Below are 20,779 nucleotides of genomic sequence, written 5' to 3' on the forward strand. Positions count from 1 at the left end.
GCAATTCAAAGAGGAAATCAAACGGTATCAAGAGGAGAAGCGCAATGAGGGCATTGCGAGCTTAAGTGGGAGAGAATGTCACGCCCCGCCAATATTATGATATGATGGAGTATTCTAGAAGATGGAGGCCTAAAAAACAAACTTGAAGAAACTAGAATATGTATGTACATAAGAATAGTGTAGAACTATCTAGAAGCTAAAATATTATATTGTAAATTTTCCCTTGGAGAATAGTCCCACATTGGCAATATGTAAAGCCAAAGCCATGGAGGGAGATATAAATAAGTGTCCCCTCCCTCATTCTAAGGCATCCAAGGTTTCAAGCTTTCAAGTTTTGTAATCTCTCTTTATTAGTGAAGCTTTATCTTCTCTAACTCTTCTTCCTATTCTACTTTTAAGAGAGTGCTTTTGAGTTGTTAGTTGGGAAGGTTAGGCTGATTTAGTGCTAAGAAAGAGCGCTAAAGCCGCACGGATAACTCGAGGAAAGTTAGTCTGTGACATTAAGCTTAAGTTTATTATAAAAGCTTAAGTTTATTATAAAAGCTAATGTTATTATAAAAATTACAAATAGAATGAACAATTAGGAAATAAATAATAACAAACCACTTGGTATAAAATATAAAATATTAATTTTTAAATATTTTAAAAATTTAAACATATGGGCTTTAAATTTAATGTATTTTTAGTATATTTTATATTAATATTTTGTCAGATGTGCCGGCACACAAGTTAATGGGTTTAGTCAGGACTGGCTTGAGCTTTGGCTTTTTAGCTCATGAGCCACTTGTCGAGCCAAACTTGAGCCGGTTCACAAGTCAGCTTAGCTCACTTGCACTACTACTTTCACATAATGCTTGATTTGTGGTCTTCAGTTGCTTTTTATAAAGAATCTGTCCTTATATCTGTTTCCACATTGAACCTTGGAAAAAATTTAAAGAAACAAACTTGCAATATATGAATTGAAACCGTTTTATTGTTTCTTCAACTGCAGAAATATTTACATACATACCACACAATTCCAATGTATTTACAATCTAAAACGTAAACTTTATTTTCTTACATTTATATCATCCAAATCTTTGATTAAGCATAAAAAAAGACCACCATTTAACTTTTAAAAAATGCAATACACCTTTTTATGCTTATGTAAGGTAGCATTTATGTAAAAATTGAAAGTTTAGGCTTTAGATATGTAAATACATAACAATTAAATGGCATGTCTGTAATTTTTTCTTGATTTTATTATTGTCGGAATGCTGAATAACTAGCGCGACATATTGATGCCTGAAAGATCTTATTTTCAGGAATCATTTGCAAAAAGATGCTTTTCCTTGATCGATGAATATTCGCCGGGATTCAGCTCATCAATCATTGCCTACGATATGTTGACTCCACCTGACCTTGAAAGGGTCATTGGACTAACTGGTATGATTTATTGTACATTCTACGAATTCTAATTCTTCTGTGATTACAGATGCGCCGCCTATAGAAGCAGTTTTTATTGCCTGTGCTTGTGAATTGTTCAGTCTGATCCAAATTAGATTCTGGGTTTAATAATCCTTTATGCTGAATGGCATAATTCCAGGTGGGAACATCTTCCATGGTTCAATGAACTTGGATTCCTTATTCTTAATGCGGCCGGTCAAGGGATGGTATGTCTACCAAGCTCTTCATGCTCTGATATTTCTCATCTTAAAATTCTTGTCTTTTTTTTTTATTTTTTCTCGATTTAAATGACGTCCTGACATGAAACTCGTTGCAAAGCATAAGCCTGCTTCTTCTTCATGCTCTTATTCTTAGTGGGCTAATTTTCCAATATATGCATATCAGTGGAGAAAAGTCTCAAAATAGTCCCTTCTTTGCAGGGGCATCATTTTAATTCTAGATTCTTGTAATACGTGCTTAAATAGTCTCCACTGAGGGCTATTTCAGCCCAAGTTTAAAGAGTCGGAGTATTAATTTGACATTTTTATAAACTCTGGGACTAAAAATGTCTACTTTATATCATCGTTTTGATAATATTGAAGCCTTCTCGCTGATTTCTTCATTTCAGGTCAGATTACAGGACTCCCCTGAAGGGTCTCTATCTCTGCGGCAGTGGTGCACACCCTGGAGGTGGTGTGATGGGGGCTCCCGGGCGTAACGCGGCTTCTGTTGTTCTTCAGGATCATGGAAGTTTATCAAAAACTATTTGAGATGAAAATCGCCTTTATAGGTAAGAAGTAATGCTAATGTATTTTAGCCATCATATTTGTTCTTTACAATCTTAACTAGTGCTTTTTTTTTTTTTTTTTCTAATAATTATGCCCGAAGTGCAACAGCCTTTTTACTACTTATAGTACTATAACCTATTTCTTATTTAGTTTTAAAATTTTATTAACTTGAACGTTTGTTTAGTCAGACTTGCAGCTGCTCTTGACTGAAGTTCCAAATCCAGCTGCAGAAAGCAAAGTTGTGTGTTTGTTTATTGAATCTGCAGATCCCTCTGTTCTTGTTTTTAACTCTTTACTTAAATGCTGTTTGCTTATTGTATTGAGGATAATTTAACAATCTTTCGGAAGCTGAGCTATCTATTTTTTTTTTATGAATAACTACTGATTTTTACTGATTGCGTGGAGAAATATTATATCCCGGCGACAGATGTGTGGATGACGGAACTCACGTCGTGGTGTGATTTATGCCGTTGTTTGCACGTCCGATTTACAGGATGTAATATTTTCTCGATTGTTCGAGCTTCTCCTCTCTTTTATTTTTTTTATTTTTATTTTTTTATTTTTTTTATTATTTTTTTTGGGCAATTACATACTCAAAACTTTATAGTTACAAATTACTCAACCCTATTTCATCCATTTTTCAAATTCTCACCAAAATATCGAAATTCATGGGTAAAATACCAACCCGGATTTTTCATTTTTATCAAATTCTCAAATAGGTTGATCAAGGCACCAGTAGATACATTAGTTCGGTAGTTCAAAAGTAGATACATTAGTTCGGTAGTTCAAAAGAATCACCAGGGTGGTTAATCTATAAATATCAATGTTCCGGGTGGTATGAATGTAATTATCCCCTTTTTGTATACTGTAATCTTGTGGATAATCATGGAATGCATGCAAATAAGTTTACCAATGCGAAGCATTACTATTCTTCACCTAATCATCCGCTCTGTAACAAGGAGATCAACAGAGCCTCTGTTGATCTCTCTAAACTTAAATTTTTAACGGTATACAGTTATGGTGGAAAAGTAATCTCTTAGAAAATTGTATAAGAATTATAATTCAAAAAAAAAAAAAAACATACAATAAAATTCTTCAAGCCATCACATTTTAATATATATGGTTGCAAAAAATAATTTTTTCCATCAAATATTTCAAAAAAATAATAAGAAAATAATTCTCTGAATAGAATTATGGCGGCAGTTTGAAATTAGCAAGAAAATAAAGCTTTATAAGGACCCATTTAAGACTTGAAGCTTTTTGGTAAAAAAATAATTGTAAAATTGTGATGAGAAAATTAGTGTTTTTCTAATGAAATTTAAAACAAATTTCATAAAAAAATATATTTAAAAAATATATTTTAAGTGGCTTTCTTGTTGTTTCTTAAACATTTGCTTTTCTACCTAATTAATTAATCAGTTAATGTAAGTATACATTAGTTAGTATTAGATATTATATTATAGTTGTATACAATTTGTAACATATCCATCTCCATCATTCTATAAACTCATATTATGCATTTTTATGGGGTAGTTATGAGTCTCAGTAATTAAAATTTTAAATTAATAGTTTTAACATAATTTAAGTAAATAACTATTCAAGAAATCAACGTTAATATTAGGGCTGTAAGCGAGCCGAGCTTGAGCAAGCTCAGATTTGGCTCGTGTTTGGCTTGTTCAAAATAGCTCGTGTTCAAAATCGGCTTGTGAACAGCGTGTTCGTGTTCAGCTCGATTTAAATATTTGTGTTCGTGTTCGGCTCGAAATTAGCTCGTTAAACTAAAATTGAGAAAAATAGATATAAAGTGTGAGATTCGAACCTCGATCAAATATATATAAAAGAAGACACTAACCACATTGTCACGTGAGGTGTTATGATTTAAATTTAGACATAAATATATATAGTATATTGTTATATAAAAAGATATAATTTTTTTTCGAGCCGAACATGAGCGAACAAACTGTTGTTGGTGTTCGGCTCGTTTACATTTCGAGCTTAAAAATTTGTTCGTGTTCGGCTCGTTCGTTAAGTCTAACACGAGCTGCTTAATGAGCCGAACAAATTGTCAGACTTAAGGAACGAGCTGCTTAACAAGCCGAACACCTAATATAATCGAGCATGGAACTGACCAGCGGAAGAGAGAGAGATTGCAAGAGAAACGCAAATTAGCGAGTACCAGATAATCCAATGCTGCTCTGTCACTCCAGTCCCGGGAGCTACTCGCCTGCCCTCTACCATGGCGGTCTCAGGCCAAATTTGAACCCATCATCCCTCCACCTCATATCTCCTCTCCAAGTATCCCCGTTGCCGTCGCCATCCTCGTCACAGCGACAAGAATTCGTCGCCGTCATCGATGAATCGGACCACACTCGCCTCTCCCGCCGGCAAAATGCTCGGTCTGCCGCGCTCTTTCGCCTCCACGAACAGCAGGAGAAGATAAATATGTCATCCCTCCATGAAGAAGAAGACGGGGAAGAACTCCAACGGCAGAAGATCGTCGACGAGGCCTCCCTCGTCACTAAAAGAATCGCTAGGTTTCCTGGTTCCATAGATTTTCCCAAGGAAGATGCGGTCGTGGTTCTTGGCAGCGATGAGCAAGCCTTCAAGCAAGCGCTCGAGATCCGACGAGGGGTTGCGGCTGAGGTTTTAAAGGTGATGCTCAGTGCTGGAAGGCTCAGCAAACCTTACTCGGCTAAAATAGTCTCCTGTTTGCTAAAGTTTGTTGATCAGGTTGTGATTGAGGCGGCTGAAATGAAGGTGGTGAGAGAGTTCTCTCATCTGTCATTCAATGCTCGAGCGAAGAGTTACATCCAGAGATCCGGCGTGGTTAACCTTGTCAAGTAGATCACTCTTCATCAGCCATTTTATATTTGTTTCCTTAATCTTCCGGTTATAATTTGTTTCTGAATATTTTTTTTTTAATTTTTTATTTTTTTTGCCATTCTAGGTGGCTGAAACATAATTCCTTAACGTACCCTCAGATTGGTCAGTTGATATGCTTCTGCTCTAGTAATCTCGAGGCAGTGAGAAGACTAGCTGAGTGGTTAAAAACGATTCATGTGAAGGGAAAGTATCTTGGGTATGTGCTTGTGAAAGCAAGTTCTATTTTGGAGTATAAGCTGGAAATGCTGGACCAAATTGTTGATTATCTTGCAGAAAAGGGGGTGAAGAAAGAATGGATGGGTTTTATTGTGAGCAGATGCCCACGAGTGTTAACTTTAAGCATGGACGAAATAAAGTCTCGTGTAAACTTTTATATGCACATGGGCATGGATGAGAAGGACTTTGGTACAATGGTCTATGATTATCCCAAGGTCCTTGGTTTCTTCACCTTGGAAGAGATGAATAGTAAGGTGTTTACTTTCTGCTGTTTTTCTTAATGGACTTTTGTTGGAGTTTTTACTTAGGGGTGCTTATTATTTTCAGTGAGAGGTTTTCTACTTTCCATGTCTTTTTTGTTGGCTTTACTTTAGTCTGCAAGCCTTTGAGGAAGCATGAAGCTGTGTTGATTCATTTTTATAATTAAAAAGATGGGCATCTGCTAGTTGAGGAATTGAAATTTGTGAATCATTGATACGTGCGAACAAATAAAAAAAAAAGGCAAAAAACTGTAAAAGTTGTTCTAAGCTTATATGTGCTGGATTGTAATTGCTGTTTTTATCTGCTGTCCATTATTCTGTTCATGGCATGTTAAACTGATATTTTAAAAGGTGTACTTTGGGATCCTTCTATTATTACTATTACTATTATTATCGTTGTTATTATTATTATTATTATTATTATTATTATTTTCTTGCAAAGCCTCATTAAAATATATGTAGAGGGATAGTGAGTGAGAGTAGCATTTATTGAAGTCAAGCCAGCCGAAAATAGACTCAATCAGTCTTTATATATACACTAAATGTTTGAAGATAAACCAATCAGACATGAAAATAAAATTAATGTGAAAGTATCAGGAAGGAAAATTGATTGATCTTAAGTACATGGTCTGCAATCATGCTAAAAGTTTTTATTAAAATAGAGTTAAAATTTCCTTCAGCACTTAGTATGAATGAATGAATAACGAGAATTCATAAATCTAAAAATAAATTGGATAAGGCTAGTGATGATAAGGCTATTGAAAAACATGCTTAATGTATTACATTTCAGTGAACTAGAGGGTTTTAGCAGGCATTTCTTGGGTCCATTTAGATGTCCTTGTGTAGATGAACTTTGTCGTTGAGCTTTTCCATGAAATCTACTTGACTGGAGATGAACTTAGTCATTGAACTTTTACATGAATCCCCTGGACTGGCTGACAAGAGATTGTATGTTGTAGAGATGTGCTATTTACAGCCATAGGATAGTTGCTAAAGCACACGAGAAATTATATGTTCCATTTTAGTTTTTCTTGATAGCCTGTATTTCCAACTTATCATATGATTTATTACTACTTTATCATAGATTTAGTTAATATTCTCTCGGTTGCATTATTTCTAAAAAACTAGCTTGCCATACTAGGTCAATTATCTCACAGAGTTCGGCTTGAGTACAGAAGAATTGGGAAGGCTGTTATCTTACAAGCCACAACTCATGGGTTGTAGCGTTGAAGAACGATGGAGGCCCCTATTGAAATACCTCTATTACCTTGGTGTACGCCGTGATGGTATGAAGAGAATTCTCATGGCAAAACCAGTGATCTTTTGTGTTGATTTGGAGAGAACTATTGCACCAAAGGTTTGTCCCACTGTAGAAAATACTAAACTTTAGCTTTATAAATTTCTGAAATCATGTATGCTAATGTGCGCGCCTTTCTATCTTTCATTTTGCTACATTTTAGAGTGTTCAACTACATAACCTCTTTTGGTTGTTTGGTTGCATGGTTTTGTATCCCAGAAAGTTCGGTATAATGAAATGTAATAATACTGCCGTAGTGTATATATCCATAAATTCATTTTTGCTTTTGACCATGTGGTGCAAAATCGATGTTTCCAAATCGGAAGGAGCTAAGGAGACTCTAGATATACACCACAACTGTATACCCAATTGCAAAATAAACATCCAATTTTTTATTTTACTTGAATACTTTTTTGCAACAGTTTTTTCCTCCATTTAAGCAAACCTCTTATGTCTTTTATTGATAAGTATTTAATAGTATGAGCTTACAAAAATACTGAAATGTTAATTTCATCTTCCAGGTTCGGTTTTTGCAGGATATAGGTATCAGACAGGAAGATATTGGAAGTGTTATAGCAAGGTTCCCGCCATTATTAACATATAGCCTCTACAAGAAAATTCGACCAGTGGTTTGTACTCATCTATTATTACCAATTTTGATTTTTTTTATGCATGAAGCAAAATTTGTAGTGATATCAACTTCTCTTTCTTCCTATGATTGGTTGCAGGAATTTTATTATTATTTGATAGCTTAAATTGTTAAAACTAAAGAACGATTAAAATGGAAAGCTGCTTTAAAAGTATCTAAATTTACTTTGCCATATCGAAGAATGTGCATTATAGTATGACAAAATTTAGTATTCTCTAAGCTCTCTAACTCATGACCACATTTTGTATTGTGAGGGACTTCTATAAGTCTACTGCTCGTAAGCTTTTGATTTATATTTTGTAGCGAGTCTATTCATTTTTTTATTGCCTCATCATCATCAACTATAAACTTTTCAGCCCACTATACTTTCGTTCTTGTTGAAAATTGTACTAATCATAATTTGTGTAACTCTTTTATGTACTTTGATTGATGTTACTCTTTTATGTACTTCTGTTCGTGTTAGCTTATTCTTTCATTATAACTCTATTCATTCTCAGTATTGATGCATCATTTGCATTTCTTTCTACATGGCCCAAATCACTTATGTTTTTCACATTACCTTAATAACTTTATGCGCTTCCTTATCACTCTACCTTATATCTATTATTATTTTTTTCTAGATTTTATTAAAATTATTGTACATCTCTTTTGGCATCAAAGACATGTCAAATTAACTTGCATGCCAATGATTTCTTTGTAGACACACACATATCCATATAGTCAAATTAATTGCTGTTTTACAAATTCTACTTGCTAGTTTTAATGATATTTTTTTATTGATGTAGCACTTACGAGACATTTTTATTTTTAGTAATCAATTTAGAAGTTGGAACTTTATATATTTTCCTGCTTTTCTTATGATAGATGTAACTTAATTAAATATATTTTGTGTATCACTTTGTTTTTCAATGTTATTGATTGATAATTATCAATTTCACATCTATTAAAATGTGTGTAGCATGTACACAATATTTGGGGCAAATAATAAGCCTTCTAACTCTGTTGTGATGATAAAATCCATATTTTTGGGAATTTGATCCTTGAACTAGTAGCAAGGGATATTGTCCCCCACATGGAATAGAGTGAATTTGATGTATCAATTAATGAGTTGGGTAATTTTTACTTACTTCAATGAGATATGATAATAAACCTCTGTAAAAGATCTTTTGTAAAGATGTTAGAAGTTATATTCTGAAAGAATTTATTTCTGTTAAAAGTTATGAGGATTAGATTTATTATCATTCATAATGAAATTTCTACACCTAAAGTATACTTTGTTTGATTATTTGTATTTTTATCGATGATTACGCTTGTGATTCATAGATCTTCCTACTAAAAGTTAAAAATGATGTAACTATTATCGTTTGTACTTTTTTAACATGGTTAAAAATTGATTTGATATTGAAACAAAAAGAAATGGCCTGAAAATGTAAAATAAGTTGTCATTCTTTAATATTCTCTTAATGAGATGAATAATACATGAATTTCCTTGTGTGTGCACGCCACAATAAAATGGTGTCTAAATGAACATACTATCACCTATTTGCTATGACTACAACTCTTATTTTTTTAGAAGCAATGTTTGAAAATAATATTTGGGCGAAGTTGGCTTAGTAGTCATTCACATTACAAACTGTTTACCTGCAAGAATATGCATCTTACTCTAGTCCTAATTTAATTCATTCTCATTTAAACTCCTTAAAGAACTTCATTTATAAGATATTTGAAAGTATTTTTGTCTATACATATTCTTTAATTGGAAAAAAGTTGATCTAAAATGAAGCAAATGTATTTTTAATTACTACTCTTCCACTTAAAAGGGATTACAAATGTTGTGGCCACCCATTAGAAAGGTGTACGTGTCTATTGTCACCGTTAATTAGAAGAATTTTATTTAATTACTATTTATGCATAGGAAGAAATATTGTTGGTTTTTTGAAATGAGAAAAAAGAGAAAACTTAAGAGAATTTTTGTTGATTGAAGGGAAAATTAGAACTACACACTTTTTGTGTAGCCTTACAATATTTAAACTTGGAGCTAATAACAAACTTCCAAGAAAAAAGAACTAAAAATCAGCCAAGAAAATAACAAGAAACAAAATCAAGCAAAATAGCAACTAACTCCTAAGATTAAGGAACAAACTTGACTCTATTAAACCTAAACTCAATAAGCAGTCCTAAGCATGTATTTCAACACTCCTTGCTTTAGGAGCTGCAAACACCAAATTTCTGCCTTAGAAACTCAAACTTGCTGATTGGAAGTGACTTTGTAAACAAATCTGCCAATTGATCTTCAGATTTGCAGTAAACCAGAGTCACAAATTCTTCTTTCTGCACTTCTTTTAGAAAAATTAACTTGATTTTGACATGCTTAGTTTTCCCATGAAACACAGAATTATGAGAAATGGAAATGGCAGCTTGGTTGTCAACAAAAATCTCAGTGCTTTCTTTTTGTTCCTGATTGAGATCCATTAAAATTTTCCTTAGCATATTGTCATTTTTTCTCTTGGGAGAATCATCATTCAAGTCGTCGGAGAAAGGGGAGCTTAGCAGCTTCCCAAGGACAACACCTAGTCTCATCAGTGTTTCTTGTTCTGCAGCTTTTGCTCTCTCAGCATCCAATATAGTTGCAGCATAATTCTCTTAATGCTCCTTATCTTTCTTAAGCTCCAATTTTAGTTGTTCATTCTCATTCATAATGCTTTGCAGCTGTGTCTCCTTATCCAAGAGGTTTGCTTTCAGTTCTATAACTTCTGTAGTAGCCTTTATCAGCCTCTTCTCTGAATCAAATTGGCTCGCCATTGTCTTATCCATTTCAGCTTTCAATTTGTCATTCATTCGCGACATGATTGGGAGTTCTGTTTCCATGCTCAAAAAGGCGAGCTTTCAACTTTAAAAGTTCTGCAGTTGTTTTTCGTAAGGTTGATTCCAGTTCTAATTCCCTCAGCCCTGCATCAACTTTCACATGCTCAACTATCTCAATTGTTGATTGATTGAATCTATTGTTGATTGAATCTTCATAGTGCTTTCAATTTGTTCCTCATGCATTGGAGTGAGTGAAAAACTCTTCCCTGCCCTCTTAACTTCAAATATCTTTTGACCTGTAGCATACTCTATCACACAGGTCTTCTCCATGAACATCACTTTGAATCCTTTTTCTATCTTTTGAATCCTTTTTCTATTAATTGACCAACACTGAGCAAGTTTTGATCAATAGCTGGTACATAGAGAACATCAGTGATCAACTTGGTTCCTGAACAGCTTGCAATGACTACGACACACTTTCCTTTGACTGTAATATATTCACCATTCCCAATTCTGACCTCCTTGGACTTGGTGCTATTCAATTCCTTGAACAACTCCTTGTCATGTGTCATATGATTAGTGTAGTCACTATCAATGAGTCAATTTTCACTTGTTTTATCACTCGTGAAACAAGTTGCAACGAAAAGTTAGTCATCTTCTTCTTGATCTGCCACTTGTGCTTGATCTCCTTGTTGTTGATATTTATTCTTGAAAATGACAACTTCATGTCCCATTTGATTGCACTTACTGCACTTTGCATCTGCTCTTCTCCAATAATTGAAAGGAGGATGACCTTTCTTGCCGAAATGTTGACATGGATGGTAATCTTTTTTTACTCCTAATCTTTTATTTTCAATTTTGCTTTTGTTCTCAAGTGCAGAGCTTTGTCCACTTGTAGCTTGAAACTTCTTGTTCTTGGGCCACTTATTCTTTTCATCATCTTGATGCTTAACTGGTAGAGCTCCTTCAACAGCTCCTTGAGTCATTACACGCCTCTGCGCTTGTGCTTGTAAAGCACTTAAGAGTTCTATCAAAGCAATCTTTGACAGATCCTTCATATTTTCTAAGATTGTGACGGTAGCCTCAAATCTTTCAAGCATTGTTACAAGGATTTTCTGAACAATCCTTGAATCTTCCTGAGAATAACCAAATAATTTGACACGATTTGCTATGTTTAGTAGTCTGTCAGAGTACTTCTTTATGGTTTCTGTCTCGTTCATCTTTTGCAATTCAAAGTCACGAACCAAGTTTAACACATGCATCCCTCGAATTATTTCATCTCCTTCATACTCGGATTTGAGATAATCCCAAATCCCCTTTGTCGTTTTCAACGACATGATACGAGTGAAGATCGTGGAGGAAATTGCAGCAAACAGGCAAGTTTTTTCATTGGACTTCTTTGTCTTCTTCTCCTTTTGTGCTTTAATTTGTGCTACGGTGGGATTTCCAGGGAGAAGAGAAATATCAGTCTTCTTCCACTGCTTCCCAGAGATCCAAAGCTTCCAGGTATGTCTCCATGCGGAATGCCCAGATCCGGTAGTTGTCTCCGTCAAACACTGGTGGAGCAACTGAGGAAAACTAGGTTCGATCTTCATAATTGCTCAAACTCACACACAGATCCCTTAAGAAGAGAGCTCTGATACCAAATGGTTGGTTACTTGAAATGAGAAAGAAGAGAAAACTTAAGAGAGTTGCTGTAGATTGAAGGAAAAATTAGAACTGCACACCTTTTGTGTAGCCTTACAATATTTAAACTTGGAACTAATAACAAACTTCCGAGAAAAAGACCTAAAAATCAGCTAAGAAAATAACAAGAAATAAAATCAAGAAAAATAACAACTAACTCCTAAGATTAAGGAACAAACTTGACTCTATTAAACCTAGACTCAATAAGCAGTCCTAAGCGTGTATTCCAACAAATATTATTCATAAATAACTTCTTTATTTTGGATTGCCCTTCCTTACCAATGACCTCAGCTAACAACCCTTACTAGCTACCATGTTATTTGTATACCTACATAATTTATCTGAAGTCTTGAAATGATGAGAATTGTAATAATGCTATGATAGAATGAATAGATAACCATCAAAAGATCAAATATGAGAATTGGAGATACTATTGAAAAGGCAGAAATCTTAGATGGGTCTTTCTTATAAAAACAAATCTGATGGCTCATTTAAAAGATATAAAGTCAAACTAGTGGCAAATAGTTACACTCAATATATGGAATTGATTATCTTGAAATCCTCATTCGTACTTAAATAAATATTGTTCGAGTTTTTTTATCATTAATAGATGACAAGCACCGGAATCATTGTTCAAGCCAATGCAAGCAGATATTATTTGTGTAACACAATTTCTTCATTTTACTAGATTATGTTGATGTCATCATTGTAAGATGAAGCAAGTCGGAAGATATGGAAACTTTAAAGAAGTGATTGCTCCAAAAACTCAAAGTCAAAGAATTTATTGAGATTGAGGTTGCATTGGCATGAGATCTTTATATCGCAGTAGAAATACATAAAATACCTATTGAAAAAAATATATAAGTTGAGATGCAAGCTTATCGAGAAATTTGTTGAATTTAATAACAACTTGGAGATGCTCTCGAAGAGACAACCTTTAAAAGAACCTTCTATCAAAGACTTGCAATGAGACTTGTCTAATTTCAGATATTAACCTGATATTGTCTATGCTATTGTTACCATAACCAATTCATGCATAATATTAAATAATTACACCTTCAAGCTGTATATCTGATTCAACAATATCTAAAAGGAACTCTAGGAAAAAAATTATTTGAGGTGGGGAGGTGTTTTTGGTTGATAAGATGACCCTTTTAGTTTGTTAAATAGTCTTATGAGGCAATCTCGTGACTTAAGAAGTAAAAAGGCAAACTCTAGTGAAAATCTCTGGCAGAAGTCGAATTTGGACTTATGATATTAGGAATTTGCAAACTATTATGGCTGAAACTTATTTTGAATATTTCAAAGGTTATCCTATAAGGCTATTATAACAAGTTTGTCATCAATATTGCACAATCTCGTGCAACACGACTGAACAAAATATGTCGAAGTTGGTATGCATTATATAAAGGAGAAGCTGGACAATGGGCTAGTTTGTATTGTGGTTGTCGCAACAAACGGGTAACATGTAAACATTCTCACCAAAGGATTATTTGGAACAATATTTAAAAATTCACATGCATGCTTGGAATAGACAGCATCTATTTATTCATTTCGAGAGTAAAAAAATCATTCTCCATGCATAGATCAATGTTCAAGTGAATCTAATAATCCATCTCTCTTATTTACTTCATACCATGTCAGTGATCCGTGCAATTACGAGTGCCATCCATCAATTTTTGGACTATTATAATAACTCTATAATTATTATTTCCCCTGCTCATTAATATATATATGGACTATTTAATTATTTTTATGTCTAATTATGTATGTTTCTTATTATAAAATCTCATAGGATTGTATAAATACTTCACTAATATTGGAATGAAAAACTCGATCAATTCTCTCAAATTCTTGTCACATAACAATGCTAGTGATGCCGAGTATAGATTTTGGATCAGCCAAGGCATAACAATGGTCTCTTGATCCTATCTCCCAATATTGTTTTGCCACATGCAACAAACGTTTTCAAAAATGGAGGCTTGATTCCATTTATGTAACATTTATCTTGTGTCACTTAAAACTGAGAGTGAGTTTAAGAATTTTGCTTGGGAATAATTTCCATGATAAAGTTTTTATGAATAAAGAAAGCGGGTGTAGAATGTCTTGTTAAGTTTATTTATCCACGAAATTAAATCTTCATGATTTTACTTTCTAATACAAAATTCACAGTTGATTCATTTGAAAGATCTAATTTTCTTCATCTCAACCCATTGCATTCCATTATATATGTTCCCTTACCTACTCATATCGATTAAATATTCATCTAGATCTAATGACTACCTTACCCTCTTATGGATGCCCGTAATCTATGAAATAATGATTCTGGGTTTCTTGTGTACAAAATTTTCTGCTTCAATCACGGCACTGAAATCTTCTCCTCCCTATGCACGGCTTGGCACTTTATAAATATTCTGCGCCTATAATGTGTTGTGATGGCTTTTTTCATTGGAAATTATAGGTTAAAATTAAGTCCGATTTCTTAGATTTTTTTTCCTATGTATACTTGTCATTTCAATGCCGTTGTTTGGTGATTTTGCCATGTTTGAAGAGGTTGATGATTCAAGTTCTCATAGCTTGTTTTATGTAGCTAACTAGGCAAAGGACTGTGTTGATTGTTGTAAAAGGGCTTGGAAGGAGAAATGGTACGTACATGTTCACTAAGTTGGATTCTGTTGAGTGACTTTGTTAATCTACACCGGCACAATTTGCAGCTCCTAGTAAAAAAGAGGTAGGGATATAAAATTAAAAAATATAAAGTTGACCTATTAGATTAAAAAGAAAAATAAAAGACCAACCTAAAATACATAGATATGTGGCTAAGGCAGTCAATCTCTTGCTGCCAATCACAATGAATGACTAACCTAGAATTATGACTTCATCCTGTAGTCATACTACATTCTTTATTATTGGTGATTGTAAGCTTGTCTGATTGGTAAGGGCTATGGAAGCTGGTGCTAACTTGAGTTCAAACCTCATCTACGCTATAATAGTAAATCGCATCCTATGGAGTTTGTGACGAGCAAAAAAAAAGGGAGACATTTACATCATACCACCCAATTCCTATGCAACCACCCAATTCCTATGCATTACATATCTAACACCTAAATTTTACTTTTTTCATTTATACCACCTAAGTCTTTCATATCACATAAAAATACTGTCATTTTAATTTTTAAAAAGTGAAATACATCCTTTCATGCATAGGAATTTACTGGTATGTATGTAGATGTTCCAAGGTAAAAAACATTTCTTCTTTGTTATTTGTGCTAAATCTTAAAATTGGAACGTTTTAGAATGTTCTCATTGTAACTAAAGGATTAAATTTTTTTGCTGCTTTTTTCACTTGCATCTCATTTGTTTGCAATGATATAAACAGGTCATTTTCCTGTTGACAGAAGCTGGGGTAACCCAAGAAAATATTGCGAAGGTGATTGCCTGTGATCCTCAAATTGTGGGTTGCAGTATCATAAATAAACTGGATGTCAATGTCAAGTACTTCCTGTCATTGGGAATTCGTCTGCAAACACTTGGTGAGATGATAGCAGATTTTCCTATGCTTCTCAGATACAATTTGGATGTCCTTCGCCCCAAATACCGGTATCTCAGACGAGTTATGGTTCGACCATTACATGATCTCATTGAGTTCCCCAGGTATCTATCTATTAAAGTATCATGAGCAATCTTTCTAGTCTAATTAATATTAGAAATTAGGTCCACTGCTCCGAATTTTTTCAAGTGCATAACATTAAGTTCATTAAAGTTTGGTGTAGTTTATATACCAAGAAATTTGAAAACTGAAAGCTGTGAGTCAAGTTATTGGATTATGATCCTTGCTTCAACCACAATGGAATAATGTAGGGGTGAATCTAGACACCTTTTTGAGTTGAGGCGCTGATTAAATCAAGCTCCATTAACTTGAAGCTCGTTTTTAGAATCTGTAATAGTTGCAAGTCTGTGAAATCTCTTTATCATGTTTCCATGTTTTTATACATTTTGATTCAGAGTCATTAAACAAAGAATAGTTAAGGGGTACATTGAGGGTTTGTTTAGGATGGCTGTTGCTTTTTGTAAAAGTAGTTGTATGGTTCTGGTGGGGAAAACAACATTTAAAAATGTGAGGTGAGAATTATAAATATTTTTTTTTTCCAAAACGTACGACAACTATCCATTACATTTTAAAAGATTTGATTGTAAAATGCAGCTTCTTATCACATAAATTGCTAAAAAGCAACAAAAATGCAGTTTTCCAAATAGAGCTATGGTGGTAGTTTGAGAAAGCGAACCAGACAAAAAACTCTGTCAAACAAACCCTGAGACACAATCAGACAATTTAATGGGCACGCCAAAGCCAATGGGGGCACGTATCTTAAGTGCCTTGCCCGGGATCTTTCTATGGACTATTTTTCTTTTGGCAAGAATTTCCTATACCTTCGGTGTCTGAGAAAGCTGCTGATTATGCGCCAACTCTCTTTTTTTTCCCAAAATCGTTAGCGCTTTTTATTACCACCTGATTACAAATTATTTGAATGATTTTATGCGAATCTGCCCCTCTTTTTTTTTTTTTTTTCAAAAACTCTGATATCTGTAGGTTCTTCAGTTACTCCTTGGATGAAAGAATTATACCAAGGCATGAGATCCTTGTGCAGAATCATGTAAATTTTAATTTGCGCTGCCTGTTGGCTAGCTCCGATGAAGAATTCAATCAGAGAGTACAAGCTTTCATTGAAAACCGCAGAAAATTCGAATATGGTGAGGTACATGCTAATCTTTCTAATACTGAATCACATCTGGAAATTGCAGTTACCTCCTAAAATTACCTTAAAATTCATCATCTTGGATCCATAAAAACTTCCATGTTGAGCTGTACAATGATAGAAGTGTAGAAAGTTCTTATCAATGTATCGATATCATATTGTTAGGAGCTAACAACCTATCAGATATTCCAATAATTAATTTCTGTCTTGGTGCTAAATTATGGTCTTGCCTAGAAAGAAACAAATAATTTGTACTCCCAAAGTTTAATGGAAAGTTGGGTGCCCTTTTTATTTTTTTGTTGGGGCGTCAAAAACTTAATAAAATTTTTGCGGCAGAGTCTTATATATACATATTGTTATTGAAGCTGCAAGCTTTAAAAAAGAAGAAATATGTGCGTACCATATAATTCTTATGTATCTGCATATCTTACACTTATACTTTAGTTATTACATATATAGTTTTATTTGAAGTCCAATATTTTTTTTTAGTTTGCAATGCTTTTTCAAAAACTTGGGATGGAGAACATTAATGTATCATTGAACATTTTGATGAAAAATAGTTTACTGCATGTGTAATTTATTGTGCAGTGTTAGCACAATTTGAAGAATACAGTATTGTTACCCGTTTAAAGTATTGGTCTTTGAATATTAAATAATTTTATTAATTTTTAGCAAATAAGGGAGCATTAATAGGTAAATTGATGTTTCTATATAAACGGAAATTATTATAAATTGTGTTGGGGTATTAAGGTAGGTTCCTTGTTTTAAAAATAGTTGTGTTTGAAATATATGTTTTGATATCCTTATAATTGGATTACTATTCTTTATTTGTTTTTTTTTTATTTAATTTATACCCGTATTTATGGTTATATATTGGTTTTGTAATGAAAGTGAGAAATTTTTTAGCAAAATTAAATGAAAACAAAAACAATAGATCAAAGTTCATAATAACATAACACATAAATTTACATGGTTTGGTAAGCATCACTCTTCCGTAAAAACTTCTCATTTTTATGGTTAAAACTTTAAGCCTTTCTTCATCTTTCACCCTTTCTTCCAGAGAAAATATTACATTCAACGTCTGGATGTTTGGATTCCAGAGTGATGTGATCCACGCCATCGTTTGGACATGAACATATGTTGTCCAGGCGTAATATTTTCTTCTTCCTATTTGCTTATGTTTTGTGCTGCTTCAATACAATGAAGCCATTTTATTATAGTGCTTGGAGGTGATTGAAAAAAAAAAAGCTTAAATTTATTAAGAAATGGTAATAGATATCATAATATAGTTGTAAGGTAAATGATGATAAGTAATAAATTCATATTAGGTATAAAGAGACTAGCAAGTAGTAAACTTGTATATGTTATGTAAAAAATTCTATCTTCATATTTTAATAGTTTCAATTTATTCATTCAATAAATGATAGTAAAAATTTAGTTCCCCTCCCAATTGATTCCTAGTTGTTCTTCCTCATGGAGTCGAACCAATTTTCTTTAGGTAGATCTCCACCAACTTTCATCAGATGGCTTGATGGATTGAGACATATGTTTCACCCTGGTCAATGGGATAGACTACTTCGCTTTCATGTTTGCAAGGGTTAACTTCATTATTATTTTCTTAAAATTTTTGGGCATCAGTTAGGGCGAGATTATACTGCAAATGTATAGGGGCGGTCATCTTATCTATGACAGAATTTTTATGGAACAATCGCTCGTGTTACTTATTACTTGGGGGGTGAATAGCATGTCTACTCATGCATATTATATATATATATATATATGCGCGTGTCCTTACACGCAGACAAACAAAATTTGTTAATTTTGTTGGATAAATAAGACACTTTTACTTACTAGAAGTAATCAAAATGATGTTGTCGGGATAAAGCACCATTTATAATTAGGACTGTTAATGATTCAGTCTCATATTGATTCGATCTTGATTCAAGATTTAATAAAAGTCATTGAATCTAATGTTGAGCCTACCAAATCTAATTAAAGTTTTGTTCAGTTCAATCTGAAGTTGATCTTGGTATGGCTTCTTAACTTTTATCCTAGTTTAATTAGAACAAAAAATTGAATTGATCTCGATCAAATTTTTATCATGTAAGAAAGTTTCCTAGTGTTAAATATTTAAGGATGTTTGTAGCCATTCATTTAAATTTAAATGCATACAAAGTTAGCTCAAAGATCAGACTTTGGCTTTGGGGCGTGACTTGTTTCGCTTTATTAACCTCAATTTGAACCAAAAAATCAACTGAAAACCTTGAATTAAAACCGCAACACTACTTATAAGAGTACTTGATCATAAAACAACTGGGAATTGAAGGTCGTGTATTTCATTTACCATTGAAGTGGTAGGTTTGCACATAAATTTTTATACTTGAAAAAAAAAAATTGGGAAGGTGTCCTATGAATCACTTGATATTACAAAATATTTCTTGAAAAATGATTGTCACATGCTAAAATTTAATATTAAAGTGTTATGTGTGCTAATTATGCTTGTTCCATTGAAGAAAGAAAATATGATTGTATTATTGTAGGGGTAATATTATATCTAAATTAAAAGTCAATTTTCACATTAAATTAGTTTATTATAATAAAATAATTACATTAGATAATATAATTTGATTTGTTTCATCATTTGAAATATTATTTCTTTATTCATATCATATAGGCATAACCAATTTATTCATTAGTTCTCTCAAAAAAATTGCTAGCTTACAAAAAGGGGGCATGTATTTTATTAATTTACCCACAATTCTTATATATTTACATATTTTACACCTAGAATTTTGCATTTACATACATGCAATTCAAAATTTTGACATAATATTTAAAACTTTAAAATACGTCAAAATTATGTGGTACATTGTTGGCCGTTGAATTAAATTTATAGAAGTTAAATAAATAAACAATCATCACAGCGCCTGTAGCTCAGTGGATAGAGCGTCTGTTTCCTAAGCAGAAAGTCGTAGGTTCGACCCCTACCTGGCGCGGTGTTCTTAAATGTAGTTAAAGATTATATTTTCTGTTAATTTTTTTGGTAGTTATATTTAAGATTTGAGGCTACGACATTGTGAAAAAATTTAATTATATACAAGTTATTCAAAGAAATTTATAATTTGTTGAATTTCCCATTAAATTAAATTAATTAATATAATGAAACTATGAATTTTGTGGAAAAAATATTGTATCAGAATTCCGCATGTAAAGTTACGTACAAATCACGTTACGTAGAGGTGGCAGGAAAAAAAAAAAAAATCTATCTGATAACATAGGGTAATATTCCCACCGTGTAATTCAGATGTTTTCTGTTATTCATTTGTTATTGTGTTCAGAGAATATGCTCTATGGTATAATAACATAATAACATATCAATAATACTTGAATAATACACAATAACACGAGAGAAATATTCTCTTTTGTTACGGACGGATTTTATTTTTTTTTATGTCAACGTCAGGTGGCTTAATTTCATTGGACTACACGTAACTCTACGTGCGAAGACCTGATTCAATATTTTCTTAATTTTGTGATCTCATTATTAGAAGTATTACAAAATTCATAATCTATTTATAATAATTTCAAAAAAAAAAAAAACTCCAAAATTTTTTTAACCAATATTCTAAATGATTTTTTAATTTCACATGTTACATTAATCATGGTTAATTGAGTAATAAAACGTTTAAATTTAATTATTTTATAATTCAGTCATATAAAATTACTAAATTAGTTCGATTTAAATTCGTTAGTTTATTATTTTTTATGTTGGGCTTATATTTAAGTCAGGATGGTTTAGAAAATAAATAAATTTTAATATTTTTTAATATAACATACGAAATAACATGTACGGGCACGAACTTTTAGTTATAGATATGCCTAGGGGTGTAACCGAATCCTGCTTGAGCTATGTCATTATTGAGCTCGGCCATCTGCCAAATTTTGAGCTCGAGCTTTTGAGCTCGAATGGCAAGCTCGAGCTCAATTAATTTTGATGGTAGAGCCGGCTCACA

At 32.9% G+C, this 20,779-nt stretch overlaps 2 protein-coding genes and 1 non-coding gene across 8 annotated transcripts in view; all 3 read left to right on the top strand.

Moving 5' to 3' along the window:
* LOC110034263 (pyridine nucleotide-disulfide oxidoreductase domain-containing protein 2) overlaps positions 1 to 2,561 on the top strand; it is a 61,607-nt gene extending 59,046 nt beyond the window's left edge. The window contains exons 14-17 of one of the 2 annotated variants that reach the window (XM_020738547.1): positions 1,305 to 1,425; positions 1,586 to 1,652; positions 2,054 to 2,215; positions 2,402 to 2,561. In XM_020738547.1, the coding sequence (XP_020594206.1) occupies positions 1,305 to 1,425; positions 1,586 to 1,652; positions 2,054 to 2,195 (330 nt within the window). In that variant the 3' untranslated portion in view covers positions 2,196 to 2,215; positions 2,402 to 2,561. Of the gene's footprint in view, positions 1 to 1,304; positions 1,426 to 1,585; positions 1,653 to 2,053; positions 2,216 to 2,397 lie in introns of both variants that reach the window. The other variant, XM_020738554.1, reaches the window with a different exon arrangement.
* A 1,772-nt stretch (positions 2,562 to 4,333) lies between these two features.
* Positions 4,334 to 17,096, top strand: LOC110031498 (transcription termination factor MTERF2, chloroplastic). 5 transcript variants are annotated; one of them, XM_020734741.1, is made up of 7 exons: positions 4,334 to 4,865; positions 4,944 to 5,053; positions 5,161 to 5,566; positions 6,714 to 6,929; positions 7,391 to 7,498; positions 15,389 to 15,663; positions 16,601 to 17,096. In XM_020734741.1, the coding sequence occupies exons 1-7, from the start codon at positions 4,401 to 4,403 to the stop codon at positions 16,821 to 16,823; spliced, it is 1,803 nt and encodes a 600-aa protein (XP_020590400.1). In that variant the 5' UTR covers positions 4,334 to 4,400; the 3' UTR covers positions 16,824 to 17,096. The 5 variants fall into 5 exon arrangements, with proteins under 5 accessions (XP_020590400.1, XP_020590383.1, XP_020590390.1 ...); XM_020734724.1 differs by having other exon boundaries at positions 4,334 to 5,053; XM_020734731.1 differs by having other exon boundaries at positions 4,334 to 5,053; positions 16,610 to 17,096.
* Positions 17,097 to 19,689: 2,593 nt separating this feature from the next.
* Positions 19,690 to 19,762, top strand: TRNAR-CCU. Its single transcript has one exon. It is a non-coding gene; the product is annotated as a tRNA-Arg (tRNA).
* Positions 19,763 to 20,779: the final 1,017 nt, after the last annotated feature.

Source organism: Phalaenopsis equestris, unplaced genomic scaffold (assembly GCF_001263595.1).
Source record: "Phalaenopsis equestris unplaced genomic scaffold, ASM126359v1 Scaffold000002, whole genome shotgun sequence".
In the NCBI taxonomy this organism is placed as follows: Eukaryota; Viridiplantae; Streptophyta; class Magnoliopsida; order Asparagales; family Orchidaceae; genus Phalaenopsis; species Phalaenopsis equestris.

Excerpts from the sequence above, each read along its gene's own strand:
- LOC110031498 (XM_020734724.1), top strand. The coding sequence starts at position 4,401 with ATGCTGCTCTGTCACTCCAGTCCCGGGAGCTACTCGCCTGCCCTCTAC. Across the intron at positions 7,499-15,388 it reads ACAAGAAAATTCGACCAGTG|GTCATTTTCCTGTTGACAGA; the intron begins GTTTGTACTCAT and ends TGATATAAACAG. Across the intron at positions 15,664-16,600 it reads GATCTCATTGAGTTCCCCAG|GTTCTTCAGTTACTCCTTGG; the intron begins GTATCTATCTAT and ends TGATATCTGTAG.